Source organism: Oncorhynchus mykiss, chromosome 3 (assembly GCF_057628025.1).
Source record: "Oncorhynchus mykiss isolate SJ-2025 chromosome 3, ASM5762802v1, whole genome shotgun sequence".
In the NCBI taxonomy this organism is placed as follows: domain Eukaryota; kingdom Metazoa; phylum Chordata; class Actinopteri; order Salmoniformes; family Salmonidae; genus Oncorhynchus; species Oncorhynchus mykiss.
The window spans coordinates 96,176,163-96,194,482 of record NC_143024.1 but is presented as its reverse complement, the minus strand read 5'-3'; the positions used below and the strand labels follow the sequence as shown (position 1 = coordinate 96,194,482).

General features: G+C 48.6%; 1 protein-coding gene across 3 annotated transcripts in view; it reads right to left on the bottom strand.

The window, feature by feature from the left end:
• Positions 1-18,320, bottom strand: part of LOC110520666 (ras-associated and pleckstrin homology domains-containing protein 1) — a 148,821-nt gene that overhangs the window by 39,645 nt on the left and 90,856 nt on the right. For 2 of the 3 annotated variants that reach the window (XM_036975351.2, XM_090230500.1), the window contains 4 exons: positions 17,552-17,626; positions 10,949-11,026; positions 8,531-8,690; positions 237-358 (listed from right to left, as the gene is read on the bottom strand). In XM_036975351.2, coding sequence (XP_036831246.2) covers positions 237-358; positions 8,531-8,690; positions 10,949-11,026; positions 17,552-17,626 — 435 coding nt within the window. The remainder of the gene's footprint in view (positions 1-236; positions 359-8,530; positions 8,691-10,948; positions 11,027-17,551; positions 17,627-18,320) is intronic. The other variant, XM_036975352.2, reaches the window with a different exon arrangement.

The window sequence follows — 18,320 nt, the reverse complement described above, 5'->3', positions numbered from 1 at the left end:
CATCGGTTGTATAATCTGCATTCAATTGTATAATCTGCATTCAATTGTATAATCTGCATTAATTGATTGTAAACTAAGGTGAGAAGGATTATCTATCTGCACTATATCAGGAATTAATTATTATTCACTTGGTTGGAATGCATTTTCAGCTAATCAGCATACAGGATTGTAACTACCCATGTTACATCTAGACCTGTAGCCCTCCATAACAATGATGCAGTGGTTGTCTGTCTCACCTGTGGGTTCTTGAAGAGGGCGTACTTCTCAATGCGTTCTATGAACATCAGTCTGTTCTGGCTGTCTCTGGTCCAGTTCAGAAGGCTGTCCACCAGGTTCTCATGGTCCTCAAAGATACGTTCTGGAGGGAAAGGAGACGGAGAGATAGACTTATCACTTACTGGAGGATCTGAGCTCTTGGACCATGCCTCATGACTTCCTGGTCTGATGACTCCAGGCTGTCCCACAGTCCACCTGGTTGTGCTGCTGCTCCAGTTTCTGCTGTTCTGCCTGTGGCTATGTAGCCCTGACCTGTTCACCGGGCGTGCTGTTTTCGACTCCCCTCTCTCTCTCCCTCAACTGCTGGCTCGATCTCTGAATGCTCAGCTATGAAAAGCGAACTGACATTTACTCCTGAGGTGCTGACCTGTTGCAACCTCTGCAACTACTGTGATTATTATTATTTGACCTTGCTGGTCATCTATGAACATTTTAACATCTTGGCCATGTTCTGTTATAATATCCACCCGGCACAGCCAGAAGAGGACTGACCGCCAGGGTGGCCTAGTGGTTAGAACGTTGGACGTTTGAAAGGTAATCGAAAGGTTGCAAGTTCATATCCCCGAGCTGACAAGGTACAAATCTGTCGTACTGTTCCTAGGCCGTCATTGAAAATAAGAATTTGTTCTTAACTGACTTGCCTTGTTAAAAGATTTTTTTTTTTTTAATTTTAAAGAGCCTGGTTCCTCTCTAGGTTTCTTCCTAGGTTCCTGCCTTTCTAGGGAGTTTCTCCTAGCCAACAATATCAAAAAGCTGTATGTAAATATTGTGAGCTATCAGTCCTGCACATTCTAAAGTTGGTGTAAATACGAAAGAGCAGTAGGTGTGTTTTAAATATCATGGTGGCCACTAAAACCCATTTATGCAAATGTTAATTATATTCTAGTTTAACAAGTATGAAAAAGCTTTCTTCAGGGTCATTGATTTATAGTATTCTGAACAATAGGCCTATCATGAAGTTGGTTAGAGTATTCTGAACATTAGGCCTATCATGAAGTTGGTTAGAGTATTCTGAACATTAGGCCTATCATGAAGTTGGTTAGAGTATTCTGAACATTAGGCCTATCATGAAGTTGGTTAGAGTATTCTGAACATTAGGCCTATCATGAAGTTGGTTAGAGTATTCTGAACATTAGGCCTATCATGAAGTTGGTGTTCCTAGCAGTGGAAGAGCAGAGGGTTGTACGAATCATAAAGCCTGTGGCATCAGTGGAGTAAGAGAGAATTCTAATATACTATAACTAAATAAACCTTAACCCAACCTTCATATAACTAAATAAACCTTAACCCAACAGTCATATAACTAAATAAACCTTAACCCAACAGCCATAGTAATTTATATACTATAACTAAATAAACCTCAAGCCAACAGTCATATAACTAAATATACCTCAACCCAACAGCCATAGTAATTTATATACTATAACTAAATAAACCTTAACCCAACAGCCATAGTAATTTATATACTATAACTAAATAAACCTTAACCCAACAGCCATAGTAATTTATATACTATAACTAAATAAACCTCAACCCAACAGCCATATAACTAAATAAACCTCAACCCAACAGCCATAGTAATTTATATACTATAACTAAATATAGCAAATGACTGAACACACACAAATCTGATTTGGGTCACTTATAATTTGCTGTTTGGAGTCAATATTCCAAACATTTGAAAAATGAAAAATTATTTTAGCATTAAGGCCTACCGTAAGAACAAAGACTATATTTGTTCAAAAACACAGAGCTAGCTATTTAGCTAGAAACATAACAAACTTATGCTAGCTACTTTGCACTAGTGATATCTTCTAAATGGCTTATTTTATCAGTGAAAAAGCATTTGTAAGACTATAGGAAACAGGTATTGAATTTACAAGTGTTATTTTGACAACATTTGCGTAATTCAGCTTATTCATATAAAACTGGTTGCAAGGCAATTAAAGGTGCAATACGCAAAAATCGCTCCGCCATTTCCTGGTTGCTGAAATTCTAATAGTTTGTCGAATTTCAGTTTGTGACAAAACGAGGAGTCATTGTGCAGAAAATCATTGTACCATCTAAACCGCTGTGAAATATATTTTCCATAAGCAAAAAATATTGTATTTTCAGCTGTTTGAAGCTGGTGGACAAAACCGAAAGTAAGAGATGCAAAAATGAAACTTAAAGGGAAGCATAGAAATAGAGCACGTAGAACCGATCTACCGCTTCTTAGACTTGCTTTCAATGAGAGTGACAGATCTATAACACACATGTCAATGTGAATTTGGTTCCCCAAAAAGTAACATATAGCTGTTTTAAGTTCAGTTTTGAAACGCCACGTTAACCAATAGGAGTACTGGATATTGTACAAGGTATCACACACTAAACAGAAATATAAACGCAACATGTAACAATTTCAAAGATTTTACTGAGTTACACTTCATTTAAGGAAATGAGTCCATTTAAATACATTCATTAGGCCCTAATCTATGGATTTCACATGACTGGGAATACATTCATTAGGCCCTAATCTATGGATTTCACATGACTGGGAATACATTCATTAGGCCCTAATCTATGGATTTCACATGACTGGGAATACATTCATTAGGCCCTAATCTATGGATTTCACATGACTGGGAATACATTCATTAGGCCCTAATCTATGGATTTCACATGACTGGGAATACATTCATTAGGCCCTAATCTATGGATTTCACATGACTGGGAATACATTCATTAGGCCCTAATCTATGGATTTCACATGACTGGGAATACATTCATTAGGCCCTAATCTATGGATTTCACATGACTGGGAATACAGATTTGTTTCTGTTGGTCACCGATACCTAAAATAAAAAAGATCAACATTTTCCTGTGTATCAAGAATGGTCCCAAATGACATCCAAAGGACATCCAGGACAACCTGACAACTGTGGGAAGCACTGGCGTCAACATGGGCCAGCATCCCTGTGGAACGCTTTTGACACCTTGTAGAGTCCATGCCCTGATGAATTGTCAATGCTGACAGTTCTGTAAATGGCTTAAGATTAGAGGAGTTTAATGATTATAGGGTCGTTGGTTCAGATGTCCAACCATACTCCCAACCATACTCTTCCCAGCAGCCTTGAGTCATGTTGATCAGTCAACTCTCTCAAAGTCAGTAAAAGGACACAGTGTACAGACTGACAGGCATCACTCAGGGCTGAAGACTAGAGACGCATCTGTCTCTTCCTGATCAACAGCCGACCTTAACACCTGTACTGTACACACACTACATGACCAAAAACTATGTGGACAGCTGCTCGTCCAAACATCTCATTCCAAAATCACGGGCATTAATATGGAGTCCACCTTTGTTGCTATAACAGCCTCCACTCTTCTGGGAAGGCTTTCCACTAGATGTTGGAACATTGCTGCTATAACAGCCTCCTCTTCTGGGAATGCTTTCCACTAGATGTTGGAACAGAGCTGTGTCAACCTACATAGACTGAGGCAGAGCTGTGAACCTACATAGACTGAGGCAGAGCTGTGTCAACCTACATAGACTGAGGCAGAGCTGTGTCAACTCACATTGACTGAGGCATAGCTGTGAACCTACATAGTGTCATGACGTTGGCCTGGCGGGTAGGTTTATGACAGTCATAAATACCTCTTCCCCCCTTTTTCCTCTCTCTACTCTACTGATGTTACATTTGCAAAACCCCTTGGTTAACAGAGATTCTGGGAACATCAGAAGGTGGGGGGGGGGGGGGGAATGAACTATATTCTGGTAATCCGACCAATTGAACATATGCGGTGGTACTTAATGAATATGATGTCAGTTCGGTTGTCATCTGAGACATTCTCATCAATGATAAGATGACATAAACTCTACAGTGGAAAGTCTGCACATTGTAGTTATCGGAGTCACATGGAATTGTTGTTCAATTTAAATGTTTGAATATAAAATGATTGGTGAAGAGATGAAATGTAATTTTAGCTTCCAAATGAGAGATTTGGGTTTTCATAAGATAGGGAGGGCCCTGCTCAATTAGTGGCCCGCCCCTGTGAAGGGACATGGGCTATAAAACTTTTCAAACACGCCCTCCTCTCCCTTCCTATATAAAGCCTTGACTGTGATGACAGACCACATACAAACAGCCCGTCTCAACGGCCACCAATCCTCTCTGCTGTACTGTGATGACAGACCACATACTAACGGCCCGTCTCAACGGCCACCAATCCTCTCTGCTGTACTGTGATGACAGACCACATACTAACGGCCCGTCTCAACGGGCACCAACCCTCTCTGCTGTACTGTGATGACAGACTGCTCTGCTGCAGAATGTCAATGGCTTTTAATACCCTCCCTCTTGGGATGTTTTCATATTCTAAGCGATTGAATCTTTTCATCCCTGTTGTGGCTGCCCACCCCCCTCTGCTGCTCAGAGCAGACCACGGCCACATAACGATGGCTGCCCATCCCCCTCTGCTGCTCAGAGCAGACCACGGCCACATGACGATGGCTAGTAATCCCTTTGGTATTTCAGAAAAACAACTCTGAAATTATATAAATAATTGTATGTCTGTGTCATCGCTCCAGTGTCTCATCCATCTGCAGCCGGAGCAGTGTCTAGTCCATCTGCAGCCGGAGCAGTGTCTCGTCCATCTGCAGCCGGAGCCGTGTCTCGTCCATCTGCAGCCGGAGCCGTGTCTCGTCCATCTGCAGCCGGAGCCGTGTCTCGTCCATCTGCAGCCGGAGCCGTGTCTGCAGTGTCTTATCCATCTGCAGCCAGAGCAGTGTCTCATCCATCTGCAGTCGGAGAAGTGTCTCATCCATCTGCAGTCGGAGAAGTGTCTCATCCATCTGCAGTCGGAGCAGTGTCCTATCGATCTGCAGTCGGAGCAGTGTCTCATCCATCTGCAGTCGGAGCAGTGTCTCATCCATCTGCAGTCGGAGCAGTGTCTCATCCATCTGCAGTCGGAGCAGTGTCTCATCCATCTGCAGTCGGAGCAGTGTCTCATCCATCTGCAGTCGGAGCAGTGTCTCATCCATCTGCAGTCGGAGCAGTGTCTCATCCATCTGCAGTCGGAGCAGTGTCTCATCCATCTGCAGTCGGAGCAGTGTCTCATCCATCTGCAGTCGGAGAAGTGTCTCATCCATCTGCAGTCGGAGAAGTGTCTCATCCATCTGCAGTCGAGAAGTGTCTCCTCCATCTGCAGTCGAGAAGTGTCTCCTCCATCTGCAGTCGGAGAATTGTCTTATCCATCTGCAGTCGGAGAAGTGTCTTATCCATCTGCAGTCGGAGAAGTGTCTTATCCATCTGCAGTCGGAGAAGTGTCTTATCCATCTGCAGTCGGAGAAGTGTCTCATCCATCTGCAGTCGAGAAGTGTCTCATCCATCTGCAGTCGGAGCAGTGTCTCATCCACCTGCAGTCGGAGCAGTGTCTCATCCATCTGCAGTCGGAGAAGTGTCTTATCCATCTGCAGTCGAGAAGTGTCTCATCCATCTGCAGTCGAGAAGTGTCTCATCCATCTGCAGTCGGAGCAGTGTCTCATCCACCTGCAGTCGGAGCAGTGTCTCATCCATCTGCAGTCGGAGAAGTGTCATCCATCTGCAGTCAGAGCAGTGCCTGCAGTGTCTTATCCATCTGCAGCCGGAGCAGTGTCTCATCCATCTGCAGCTGGAGAAGTGTCCTATCCATCTGCAGCCGGAGCGGTGTCTTATCCATCTGCAGCCGGAGAGGTGTCTCATCCATCTGCAGCCGGAGCAGTGTCCTAATCATCTGCAGCCGGAGCAGTGTCCTATCCATCTGCAGCCGGAGCAGTGTCTTATCCATCTGCAGCCGGAGCAGTGTCTCATCCATCTGCAGCCGGAGCAGTGTCTCATCCATCTGCAGCCGGAGCAGTGTCTCATCCATCTGCAGCCGGAGCAGTGTCTCATCCATCTGCAGTCGGAGCAGTGTCTCATCCATCTGCAGTCGGAGAAGTGTCTCATCCATCTGCAGTCGGAGAAGTGTCTCATCCATCTGCAGTCGAGAAGTGTCTCCTCCATCTGCAGTCGAGAAGTGTCTCCTCCATCTGCAGTCGGAGAATTGTCTTATCCATCTGCAGTCGGAGAAGTGTCTTATCCATCTGCAGTCGGAGAAGTGTCTTATCCATCTGCAGTCGGAGAAGTGTCTTATCCATCTGCAGTCGGAGAAGTGTCTCATCCATCTGCAGTCGAGAAGTGTCTCATCCATCTGCAGTCGGAGCAGTGTCTCATCCACCTGCAGTCGGAGCAGTGTCTCATCCATCTGCAGTCGGAGAAGTGTCTTATCCATCTGCAGTCGAGAAGTGTCTCATCCATCTGCAGTCGAGAAGTGTCTCATCCATCTGCAGTCGGAGCAGTGTCTCATCCACCTGCAGTCGGAGCAGTGTCTCATCCATCTGCAGTCGGAGAAGTGTCATCCATCTGCAGTCGGAGAAGTGTCATCCATCTGCAGTCGGAGAAGTGTCCTATCCATCTGCAGTCGGAGAAGTGTCCTATCCATCTGCAGTCGAGAAGTGTCTCATCCATCTGCAGTCGGATAAGTGTCTTATCCATCTGCAGTCGGAGAAGTGTCCTATCCATCTGCAGCCGGAGCAGTGTCCTATCCATCTGCAACCGGAGCAGTGTCTTATCCATCTGCAGCCGGAGCAGTGTCTTATCCATCTGCAGTCGGAGAAGTGTCTTATCCATCTGCAGTCGGAGCAGTGTCTTATCCATCTGCAGTCGGAGAGGTGTCTTATCCATCTGCAGTCGGAGAGGTGTCTTATCCATCTGCAGTCGGAAAAGTGTCTTATCCATCTGCAGTCGGATAAGTGTCTTATCCATCTGCAGTCGAGTAGTGTCTCATCCATCTGCAGTCGGAGCAGTGTCTCATCCATCTGCAGTCGGAGCAGTGTCTCATCCATCTGCAGTCGGAGCAGTGTCTCATCCATCTGCAGTCGGAGCAGTGTCTTATCCATCTGCAGTCGGAGAAGTGTCCTATCCATCTGCAGCCGGAGCAGTGTCCTATCCATCTGCAGCCGGAGCAGTGTCTTATCCATCTGCAGCCGGAGCAGTGTCTTATCCATCTGCAGTCGGAGAAGTGTCTCATCCATCTGCAGTCGAGAAGTGTCTCATCCATCTGCAGTCGAGAAGTGTCTCATCCATCTGCAGTCGGAGAAGTGTCTTATCCATCTGCAGTCGGAGAAGTGTCTTATCCATCTGCAGTCGGAGAAGTGTCTTATCCATCTGCAGTCGAGAATTGTCTCATCCATCTGCAGTCGGATAAGTGTCTCATCCATCTGCAGTCGGAGAAGTGTCTTATCCATCTGCAGTCGGAGAAGTGTCTTATCCATCTGCAGTCGGAGAAGTGTCATATCCATCTGCAGTCGGAGAAGTGTCTTATCCATCTGCAGTCGGAGAAGTGTCCTATCCATCTGCAGCCGGAGCAGTGTCTTATACATCTGCAGTTGGAGAAGTGTCTTATCCATCTGCAGTCAGAGCAGTGCCTGCAGTGTCTTATCCATCTGCAGCCGGAGCAGTGTCTCATCCATCTGCAGCTGGAGAAGTGTCCTATCCATCTGCAGCCGGAGCGGTGTCTTATCCATCTGCAGCCGGAGAGGTGTCTCATCCATCTGCAGCCGGAGCAGTGTCCTAATCATCTGCAGCCGGAAAAGTGTCCTATCCATCTGCAGCCGGAGCAGTGTCTTATCCATCTGCAGCCGGAGCAGTGTCTCATCCATCTGCAGCCGGAGCAGTGTCTCATCCATCTGCAGCCGGAGCAGTGTCTCATCCATCTGCAGCCGGAGCAGTGTCTCATCCATCTGCAGCCGGAGCAGTGTCTCATCCATCTGCAGCCGGAGCAGTGTCTCATCCATCTGCAGCCGGAGCAGTGTCTCATCCATCTGCAGTCGGAGCAGTGTCTCATCCATCTGCAGTCGGAGCAGTGTCTCATCCATCTGCAGTCGGAGCAGTGTCTCATCCATCTGCAGTCGGAGCAGTGTCTCATCCATCTGCAGTCGGAGCAGTGTCTCATCCATCTGCAGTCGGAGCAGTGTCTCATCCATCTGCAGTCGGAGCAGTGTCTCATCCATCTGCAGTTGGAGTAGTGTCTCATCCATCTGCAGTTGAAGCAGTGTCTTATCCATCTGCAGATGGAGCAGTGTCTTATCCATCTGCAGATGGAGCAGTGTCTTATCCATCTGCAGTCGGAGAAGTGTCTTATCCATCTGCAGTCGGAGCAGTGTCCACAGTATTTGTGTGTGTTTGCTCCTTACCCATCTGTAGTTCGTTGATGGTCTCGACCAGGGACCAGTCAGGACTGTAGCCACAGTGGGACTTGTCCAACAAGCTGTCCAGAACCTGTCTGACCGTCTGTCTCTCGTCCACCATCATGGTTTTAGAGCTCTCATCTGACAGGTGCACTCTGATCACCAGCTTGAGGGGAGGAGACAGAGAGAGGGAGTCTTCACATCAGACTACTTATGTACAGTAGAATGGTTCAATAAAAGCTGATCACCAGCTAGAAGGGACCACACACAGACAGCAGGCTAACTTTACATCACATACATGTCACACACTGGATCACACTTTTTTTTACCCCTTTTTTTCCTCCAATTGTTAGTTACAGTCTTGTCCCATCGCTGAAACTCCCAACGTCCCCCGTTGTTTCATATTCTCTCCCAGATTAGTATTCGGATTAAGCTACATTTTCAACCAATTCTCCGCAGTAGAGAAGCTGTTCTCTCTTCCATATAAAGCAGTTATTCCTCTCAGCTCCAAAGCACTTTCTCAAAACAGGAACAGTCAGAATATCTCATAGTAAAGAACGAAAGAGGTAGAGAGAAGGAAAGAGAGTGAGGTAGAGAGTAAGAGGGAGAAAGTGAGGGAGAGAGAGAGAGTGAGGGAGAGAGAGAGAGTGAGGGAGAGAGAGAGAGAGAGAGAGAGAGAGAGAGAGAGAGTGAGTGAAGGGGAGAGAGAGAGTGAAGGAGAGAGAGAGAGTGAAGGAGAGAGAGAGAGTGAAGGAGAGAGAGAGAGTGAAGGAGAGAGAGAGTGAAGGAGAGAGAGAGAGTGAAGGAGAGAGAGAGAGTGAAGGAGAGAGAGAGAGTGAAGGAGAGAGAGAGAGTGAAGGAGAGAGAGTGAGTGAAGGGGAGATAGTGAGGGAGAGAGTGAGTGAGGGAGAGAGTGAGTGAGGGAGAGAGTGAGGGAGAGAGTGAGTGAGGGAGAGAGTGAGTGAGGGAGAGAGTGAGTGAGGGAGAGAGTGAGTGAGGGAGAGAGTGAGGGAGAGAGTGAGGGAGAGAGTGAGGGAGAGAGTGAGGGAGAGAGTGAGGGAGAGAGCGAGAGAGAGAGTGAGGGAGAGAGAGAGTGAGGGAGGGAGAGAGGGTGAAGGAGTGTGAGGGTGAAGTTGAGAGTGAGGGAGAGAGAGAGTGAGGTTGAGCGAGAGTGAGGTAGAGAGAGAGAGGGAGAGAAGGAGCGAGAGAGAGAGTGAGGGAGAGAGCCTGGGGTCCTGTCTGCAGTAACCTGAGCCATATAACAGAGTAGGGCATTTATCACTAATCCTCTGTACAGACCAGTGAAGCCATCTTGTGTGCAAACAAGGTCTATCCATTCCCCTGGGTAAAGCTGTTGCCATCACTTTTAACACAATCTAAGTATGCTTCACGATTCAAAGTGCATCACAGGTGAATCTCATGTGCATCAGGTGACAGAGGGTCAATCTCTGCTGCTGGATCTATCTAGTAGGTGTCAGTCAGGTAAACTCACCTGTTCATTTAGTAGGAGTAGCAGCTACCTGGTAGCATGAGTCAGTCAGGTAAACTCACCTGTTCAACCTGTCTATATAGTAGGAGTCAGTCAGGTAAACTCACCTTTTCAACCTGTCTATTTAGTAGGAGTAGCAGCTACCTGGTAGCATGAGTCAGTCAGGTAAACTCACCTGTTCAACCTGTCTATATAGTAGGAGTCAGTCAGGTAAACTCACCTTTTCAACCTGTCTATTTAGTAGGAGTAGCAGCTACCTGGTAGCATGAGTCAGTCAGGTAAACTCACCTGTTCAACCTGTCTATATAGTAGGAGTCAGTCAGGTAAACTCACCTGTTCAACCTGTCTATTTAGTAGGAGTAGCAGCTACCTGGTAGCATGAGTCAGTCAGGTAAACTCACCTTTTTAACCTGTCTATTTAGTAGGAGTAGCAGCTACCTGGTAGCATGAGTCAGTCAGGTAAACTAACCTGTTCAACCTGTCTATTTAGTAGGAGTAGCAGCTACCTGGTAGCATGAGTCAGTCAGGTAAACTAACCTGTTCAACCTGTCTATTTAGTAGGAGTAGCAGCTACCTGGTAGCATGAGTCAGTCAGGTAAACTAACCTGTTCAACCTGTCTATTTAGTAGGAGTAGCAGCTACCTAGTAGCATGAGTCAGTCAGGTAAACTCACCTGTTCAACCTGTCTATTTAGTAGGAGTAGCAGCTACCTGGTAGCATGAGTCAGTCAGGTAAACTCACCTGTTCAACCTGTCTATTTAGTAGGAGTAGCAGCTACCTGGTAGCATGAGTCAGTCAGGTAAACTCACTGTTCAACCTGTCTATTTAGTAGGAGTAGCAGCTACACTTGCATTAACATCTGCTAACCATGTGTATGTGACAAATAAAATTTGATTTGATTTACCTAGTAGCATGAGTCAGTCAGGTAAACTCACCTTTTTAACCTGGGCCTCCTTGATCTTCTCCAAAGCCACACGGATCTTCTCTGCCTTCTTCTTGGCAACCTGCTCCTCCTATACACACACACACAATACAAATACTTTACAGATATGTACTCTCACACACACACACACAGCACCATTACAGAAGAGTCCACACAGCCCCCCCCCCTTCTATCCATCTTCCCCTCCCCTCAGGTGGGAACCTCCACCTCCCTCACTCCATAGCCGCTCGCTCACTTACCTGGCTTCTCCAACAAGATGCCATTGTGACGATCTCTATCTACACCAGGCAACGTTTCTGTGTTCCTTTAAGGAACAAAACATATATATTCCCAGTTTAAAATTGAAGGTATAGAATTGAAGTGCGTGTCTTCGGTATAAAATCTGTTTCATTGTCGTCAAAACAGTGTCTTGTCTTTCAGAGATGGCTACTGTTAAAATCGTCCCCCGTTGTTTCATATTCTCCCAGATTAGTATTCGGATTAAGCTACATTTTGAACCAATTCTCCGCAGTAGAGAAGCTGTTCTCTCTTTCATATAAAGCAGTTATTCCTCTCAGCTCCAAAGCACTTCCTCAAAACAGGAACAATCAGAGTATCTCATAATAAAATAACTTTTTGTTGTTGTATCTCCTGTAGTTAGTAAACCAATCCAGTTAGTCCATTACCGTCCCTGCCCGGCGAGGAGCTTCCAATCACAGAGATACGTACGAGACTAGTAGTAAACTAGACAATATGAAATGATTCTGTTCAAAACAAACAACTCTATCCCTCTTCCAGTGGTTGCTGCTCAGACCAGACACCTTAACATGTGTCCAGCTAGAGAGAGAGTCACGATAGAAACTGAGAACAGGAATGGAGAGGATCCTTTCACTAGGATACATCCCTGGCAGAGAGCGAGGGAGGTTGAGAGGGAGGACGGGCTGGCTGTGCCAACACCACACACACACACAGACGGTGATCCCTCCCTCTCTTTCTGTTGTGATAATGATCTCCCTCGCCCACTCCCTCCCTTCTTATGTTACAGCCGGAATTTAAAAAGGATTAAATTTAGATTGTGTCACTGGCCTACACACAATACCCCATAATGTCAAAGTAGAATGATGTTTTTAGAAATGTTTACAAGGTGGGAAAGGGCAGTGCGGCACGCAATAGAGATAGCATCATCTGTGGATCTGTTGGGGCGGTATGCAAATTGGAGTGGGTCTAGGGTTTTCTGGGATGATGGTGTTGATGTGAGCCATGACCAGCCTTTCAAAGCACTTCATGGTTATCGACGTGAATGCTACGGGCCGGGCCGGTAGTCATTTAGGCAGGTTACCTTGGCATTTTTGGGCACAGGCACTATGGTGGTCTGCTTGAATCATGTAGGTATTACACTCGGTCAAGGAGCGGTTGAAAATGTCAGTGAAGAAACTTGCCAGTTGGTCCACGCAATGTTCTGAGTACACCTCCTGGTAATCCGTCTGGCCCAACGGCATTGTGAATGTTGACCTGTTTAAAAGTCTTGCTGACATTGGCAACGGAGACCGTGATCACACAGTCGTCCGGAACAACTGGTGCACTCATGTATGATTCAGCGTTGCTTGCCTCGAAGTGAGCAAAGAAGGCATTTATCCCGTCTGTTAGGCTTGTGTCACTGGGCAGCTCACGGCTGGGTTTTCCTTTGCAGTCCGTAAGAGTTTGCAAACCCCGCCACATCCGACGAGTGTCAGAGCCAGTGAAGTAGGATTCAATCTGAGTCCTGTATTGAGGCTTTGCCCGTTTGATGATTTGTCAGATGGCGTAGTGGGATTTCTAATTAAAGTCCGGATTAGTGTCCCACTCCTTGAAAGCGGCAGCTCTAGGCTTTAGCTCGGTGCGGATGTTGCCTGTGATCCATGGCTTCTGGTTAGGATATGTACGTACAGTCACTGTGGGGATGACGTAGTCAATGCACTTATTGATGAAGCCAGTGACTGAGGTTGTATACTCCTCAATGCCATCAGATGAATCCAGAAACATACTCCAGTCTATGCTAGCAAAACACTGGTACTTCAACTCTCTCCTGACAAGCCCGGTCATCCACTGGCACATCTCCTGACAAGCCCGGTCATCCACTGGTTTCCTCTCCAAGCACTGTGAGTAGATCTGTCAATTTTCTCTCAGTGTATGTAGTCACTCACAAACACAATCACGTTATTACACATAATTGATTTTCCTCCTTGTTTGGACTAACTCGTTCTCATTTCTCTTTTGTCTGACTGTGTAGTGTCTGGTGTTGTTTTTTGTCTTCCTGGTCAAATCCTGTCCTGCCATCAGTGGAAGAGTTCTTCTCCAACACCATCCATCCATGATGAGCCTGTCGTGCACTGAATCCTCAACACCTCAACCCCTGTCCTGCACTGAATCCTCAACACCTCAACCCCTGTCCTGCACTGAAGCCTCAACACCTCAACCCCTGTCCTGCACTGAAGCCTCAACACCTCAACCCCTGTCCTGCACTGAAGCCTCTGAACACCTCAACCCCCGTCCTGCACTGAAGCCTCAACCCCAGTCCTGCACTGAAGCCTCAACACCTCAACCCCTGTCCTGCACTGAAGCCTCAACACCTCAACCCCTGTCCTGCACTGAAGCCTCAACACCTCAACCCCTGTCCTGCACTGAAGCCTCTGAACACCTCAACCCCCGTCCTGCACTGAAGCCTCAACCCCCGTCCTGCACTGAAGCCTCAACACCTCAACCCCCGTCCTGCACTGAAGCCTCAACACCTCAAACCCCGTCCTGCACTGAAGCCTCAACACCTCAACCCCTGTCCTGCACTGAAGCCTCTGAACCCCTCAACCCCTGTCCTGCACTGAAGACTCTGAACCCCTCAACCCCTGTCCTGTATTGAAGCCTCTGAACCCAACAACCCCTGTCCTGCACTGAAGCCTCAACACCTCAACCCCTGTCCGGCACTGAAGCCTCAACACCTCAACCCCTGTCCTGCACTGAAGCCTCAACACCTCAACCCCTGTCCTGCACTGAAGCCTCAACACCTCAACCCCTGTCCTGCACTGAAGCCTCTGAACACCTCAACCCCCGTCCTGCACTGAAGCCTCAACCCCAGTCCTGCACTGAAGCCTCAACACCTCAACCCCCGTCCTGCACTGAAGCCTCAACACCTCAAACCCCGTCCTGCACTGAAGCCTCTGAACACCTCAACCCCCGTCCTGCACTGAAGCCTCTGAACCCCTCAACCCCTGTCCTGCACTGAAGACTCTGAACCCCTCAACCCCTGTCCTGTATTGAAGCCTCTGAACCCAACAACCCCTGTCCTGCACTGAAGCCTCAACACCTCAACCCCTGTCCGGCACTGAAGCCTCAACACCTCAACCCCTGTCCTGCATTGAAGCCTCAACACCTCAACCCCTGTCCTGCACTGAAGCCTCAAAACCTCAACCCCTGTCCTGCACTGAAGCATCAACATCTCAACCCCTGTCCTGCACTGAAGCCTCAACACCTCAACCCCTGTCCTGCACTGAAGCCTCAACACCTCAACCCCTGTCCTGTATTGAAGCCTCAACCCCTCAACCCCTGTCCTGTATTGAAGCCTCAACACCTCAACCCCTGTCCAGTATTGAAGCCTAAACCTCTGTCCTGTATTGAAGCCTCAACCCCTGTCCTGTATTGAAGCCTCAACCCCTCAACCCCTGTCCTGTATTGAAGCCTCAACACCTCAACCCCTGTCCTGTATTGAACACCTCAACCCCTGTCCTGTATTGAATTCTCAACACCTCAACCCCTGTCCTGTATTGAAGCCTCTGAACACCTCAGCTCATGCATCATACTCTCATCTAATCACCAATGTGATCCCTTCCCAACACTGCAATTAGCCCTCTCATTCCCATTCCCCATTATATTGTACTATATATGTCTACTAAATGCTTTAAGTGAAAGTAATCAGTCTGACGATTTTTGAAACAGTCTGTCGTCTCCGTGTGGTCCACGCCTATACCATGGGTCTCCCATCCTCCTCAAATGTTCAAGTCACAAGCCTCCGCTGGTGTGTGTGTGTGGCTCAGTCCAGACAGGACAGGACATGTTGACATGGTGTGGGTGGCTGGCTCAGTCCAGACAGGACAGGACATGTTGGCATGGTGTGGGTGGCTGGCTCAGTCCAGACAGGACATGTTGACATGGTGTGGGTGGCTGGCTCAGTCCAGACAGGACATGTTGACATGGTGTGGGTGGCTGGCTCAGTCCAGACAGGACAGGACATGTTGACATGGTGTGGGTGGCTGGGTCAGTCCAGACAGGACAGGACATGTTGACATGGTGTGGGTGGCTGGCTCAGTCCAGACAGGACATGTTGACATGGTGTGGGTGGCTGGGTCAGTCCAGACAGGACAGGACATGTTGACATGGTGTGGGTGGCTGGCTCAGTCCAGACAGGACAGGACATGTTGACATGGTGTGGGTGCCTGGGTCAGTCCAGACAGGACAGGACATGTTGACATGGTGTGGGTGGCTGGCTCAGTCCAGACAGGACAGGACATGTTGACATGGTGTGGGTGGCTGGCTCAGTCCAGACAGGACATGTTGACATGGTGTGGGTGGCTGGGTCAGTCCAGACAGGACAGGACATGTTGACATGGTGTGGGTGGCTGGCTCAGTCCAGACAGGACTGGACATGTTGACATGGTGTGGGTGGCTGGCTCAGTCCAGACAGGACATGTTGACATGGTGTGGGTGGCTGGCTCAGTCCAGACAGGACAGGACATGTTGACATGGTGTGGGTGGCTGGCTCAGTCCAGACAGGACAGGACATGTTGACATGGTGTGGGTGGCTGGCTCAGTCCAGACAGGACAGGACATGTTGACATGGTGTGGGTGGCTGGCTCTGTCCAGACAGGACAGGACATGTTGACATGGTGTGGGTGGCTGGCTCAGTCCAGACAGGACAGGACATGTTGACATGGTGTGGGTGGCTGGCTCAGTCCAGACAGGACAGGACATGTTGACATGGTGTGGGTGGCTGGCTCAGTCCAGACAGGACAGGACATGTTGACATGGTGTGGGTGGCTGGCTCAGTCCAGACAGGACATGTTGACATGGTGTGGGTGGCTGGCTCAGTCCAGACAGGACAGGACATGTTGACATGGTGTGGGTGGCTGGCTCAGTCCAGACAGGACAGGACATGTTGACATGGTGTGGGTGGCTGGCTCAGTCCAGACAGGACAGGACATGTTGACATGGTGTGGGTGGCTGGCTCTGTCCAGACAGGACAGGACATGTTGACATGGTGTGGGTGGCTGGCTCAGTCCAGACAGGACAGGACATGTTGACATGGTGTGGGTGGCTGGCTCAGTCCAGACAGGACAGGACATGTTGACATGGTGTGGGTGGCTGGCTCAGTCCAGACAGGACAGGACATGTTGACATGGTGTGGGTGGCTGGCTCAGTCCAGACAGGACAGGACATGTTGACATGGTGTGGGTGGTTGGCTCAGTCCAGACAGGACAGGACATGTTGACATGGTGTGGGTGGCTGGCTCAGTCCAGACAGGACAGGACATGTTGACATGGTGTGGGTGGCTGGCCCAGTCCAGACAGGACATGTTGGCATGGTGTGGGTGGCTGGCTCAGTCCAGACAGGACAGGACATGTTGACATGGTGTGGGTGGCTGGCTCAGTCCAGACAGGACATGTTGACATGGTGTGGGTGGCTGGCTCAGTCCAGACAGGACATGTTGACATGGTGTGGGTGCCTTTGCTCAGTCCAGACAGGACATGTTGACATGGTGTGGGTGGCTGGCTCAGTCCAGACAGGAGATGTTGACATGGTGTGGGTGGCTGGCTCAGTCCAGACAGGACATGGTGTGGGTGGCTGGCTCAGTCCAGGTACAATCCATTCTAATGGTACTGTTAAACCACACAGTACAGTTGTAAACACTCCCCATTCAGTACATGGAACTACAGTTGACCTTAGTCTCATCCCTGTGGAATGGGAGAACGGTACAGAGACTGCAGAGGTAGCCAGCAGGAGCAAGGGGAGGGAGTGAGGAGCAGGGAGGGAGAGAGAGATGGATGAGGGGACAGGAAATAGGCCGAACAGGGGGAGGGGGGAAGGAGTGAGGAGTAGGGAGGGAGAGGGCAGTGGAAGGGAGAGAGGGAGAGAGAGAGAGAGAGAGAGAGAGAGAGAGAGAGATGAGGGGGTAGGAAGTAGGCCGAGCAGGGGGAGGGAGTGAGGAGTAGGGAGGGAGAGAGAGACGGATGAGGGGACAGGAAATAGGTCGAACAGGGGGAGGGGGGAAGGAGTGAGGAGTAGGGAGGGAGAGGGCAGCGGAAGGGAGAGAGAGAGAGAGAGAGAGATGAGGGGGTAGGAAGTAGGCTGAGCAGGGGGAGGGAGTGAGATGGAAAAGCAAATCACAGAGAACCTGACAGCATGCAGGAGGAGGATGTAGAGGAGCAGAGAACCTGACAGCATGCAGGAGGAGGATGTAGAGGAGCAGAGAACCTGACAGCATGCAGGAGGATGTAGAGGAGCAGAGAACCTGACAGCATGCAGGAGGACATAGAGGAGCAGAGAACCTGACAGCATGCAGGAGGACGTAGAGGAGCGAAGGAGGAGTCACCTTGGTCAGCAAGTGAGAGGGCTTCCCTGCTATATTTTGCAGAATCAGAGAGGTTTCCCAGTCCAGATAGGAGTGCTTGGTGCAGAAAGGAGAGGAAGAGAGACAAGGGACATCAGGGACATCAGTGATTGGTAATGAATACATTTGTGCATTTTCCACCTGCTGTGGAAACATTTGTGGAAGCATAGGAAGACTGGTGTGATCAAGATGAAACAGAGTGAAGGAGACGTGACTCATGACCACACTGTGGGGAAACACTGATCCCTGTCCTTCCTCAATGTGCTGTCCATCAAATACCATTCAGATGGGAAGAAAACCTCCTTTAGTTTCAACCTTTAAAAGGACCTTAGCAGGCTGTTGAGGGATGTGGTGTTGGCACAGGGGGTATCCACACACACACTGGAGCTGATCTGGAGGTCATCACTACTGTAGCCTCCTCACCCCCCATAGACCCTGCCTCTAGAGACACTAATGTAGCCTCCATAGACCCTGCCTCTAGAGACACTACTGTTAACACTACTGTAGCCTCCTCACCCTCCATAGACCCTGCCCCTAGAGACACTACTGTAGCCTCCTCATCCTCCATAGACCCTGCCTCTAGAGACACTACTGTAGCCTCCTCACCCTCCATAGACCCTGCCCCTAGAGACACTACTATAGCCTCCTCACCCTCCATAGTCTAATAATCTATAGTACACCACTAATCAATGGTATACTGATAATCAATAGTATACTGATAATCAATGGTATGCTGATAATCAATAGTATG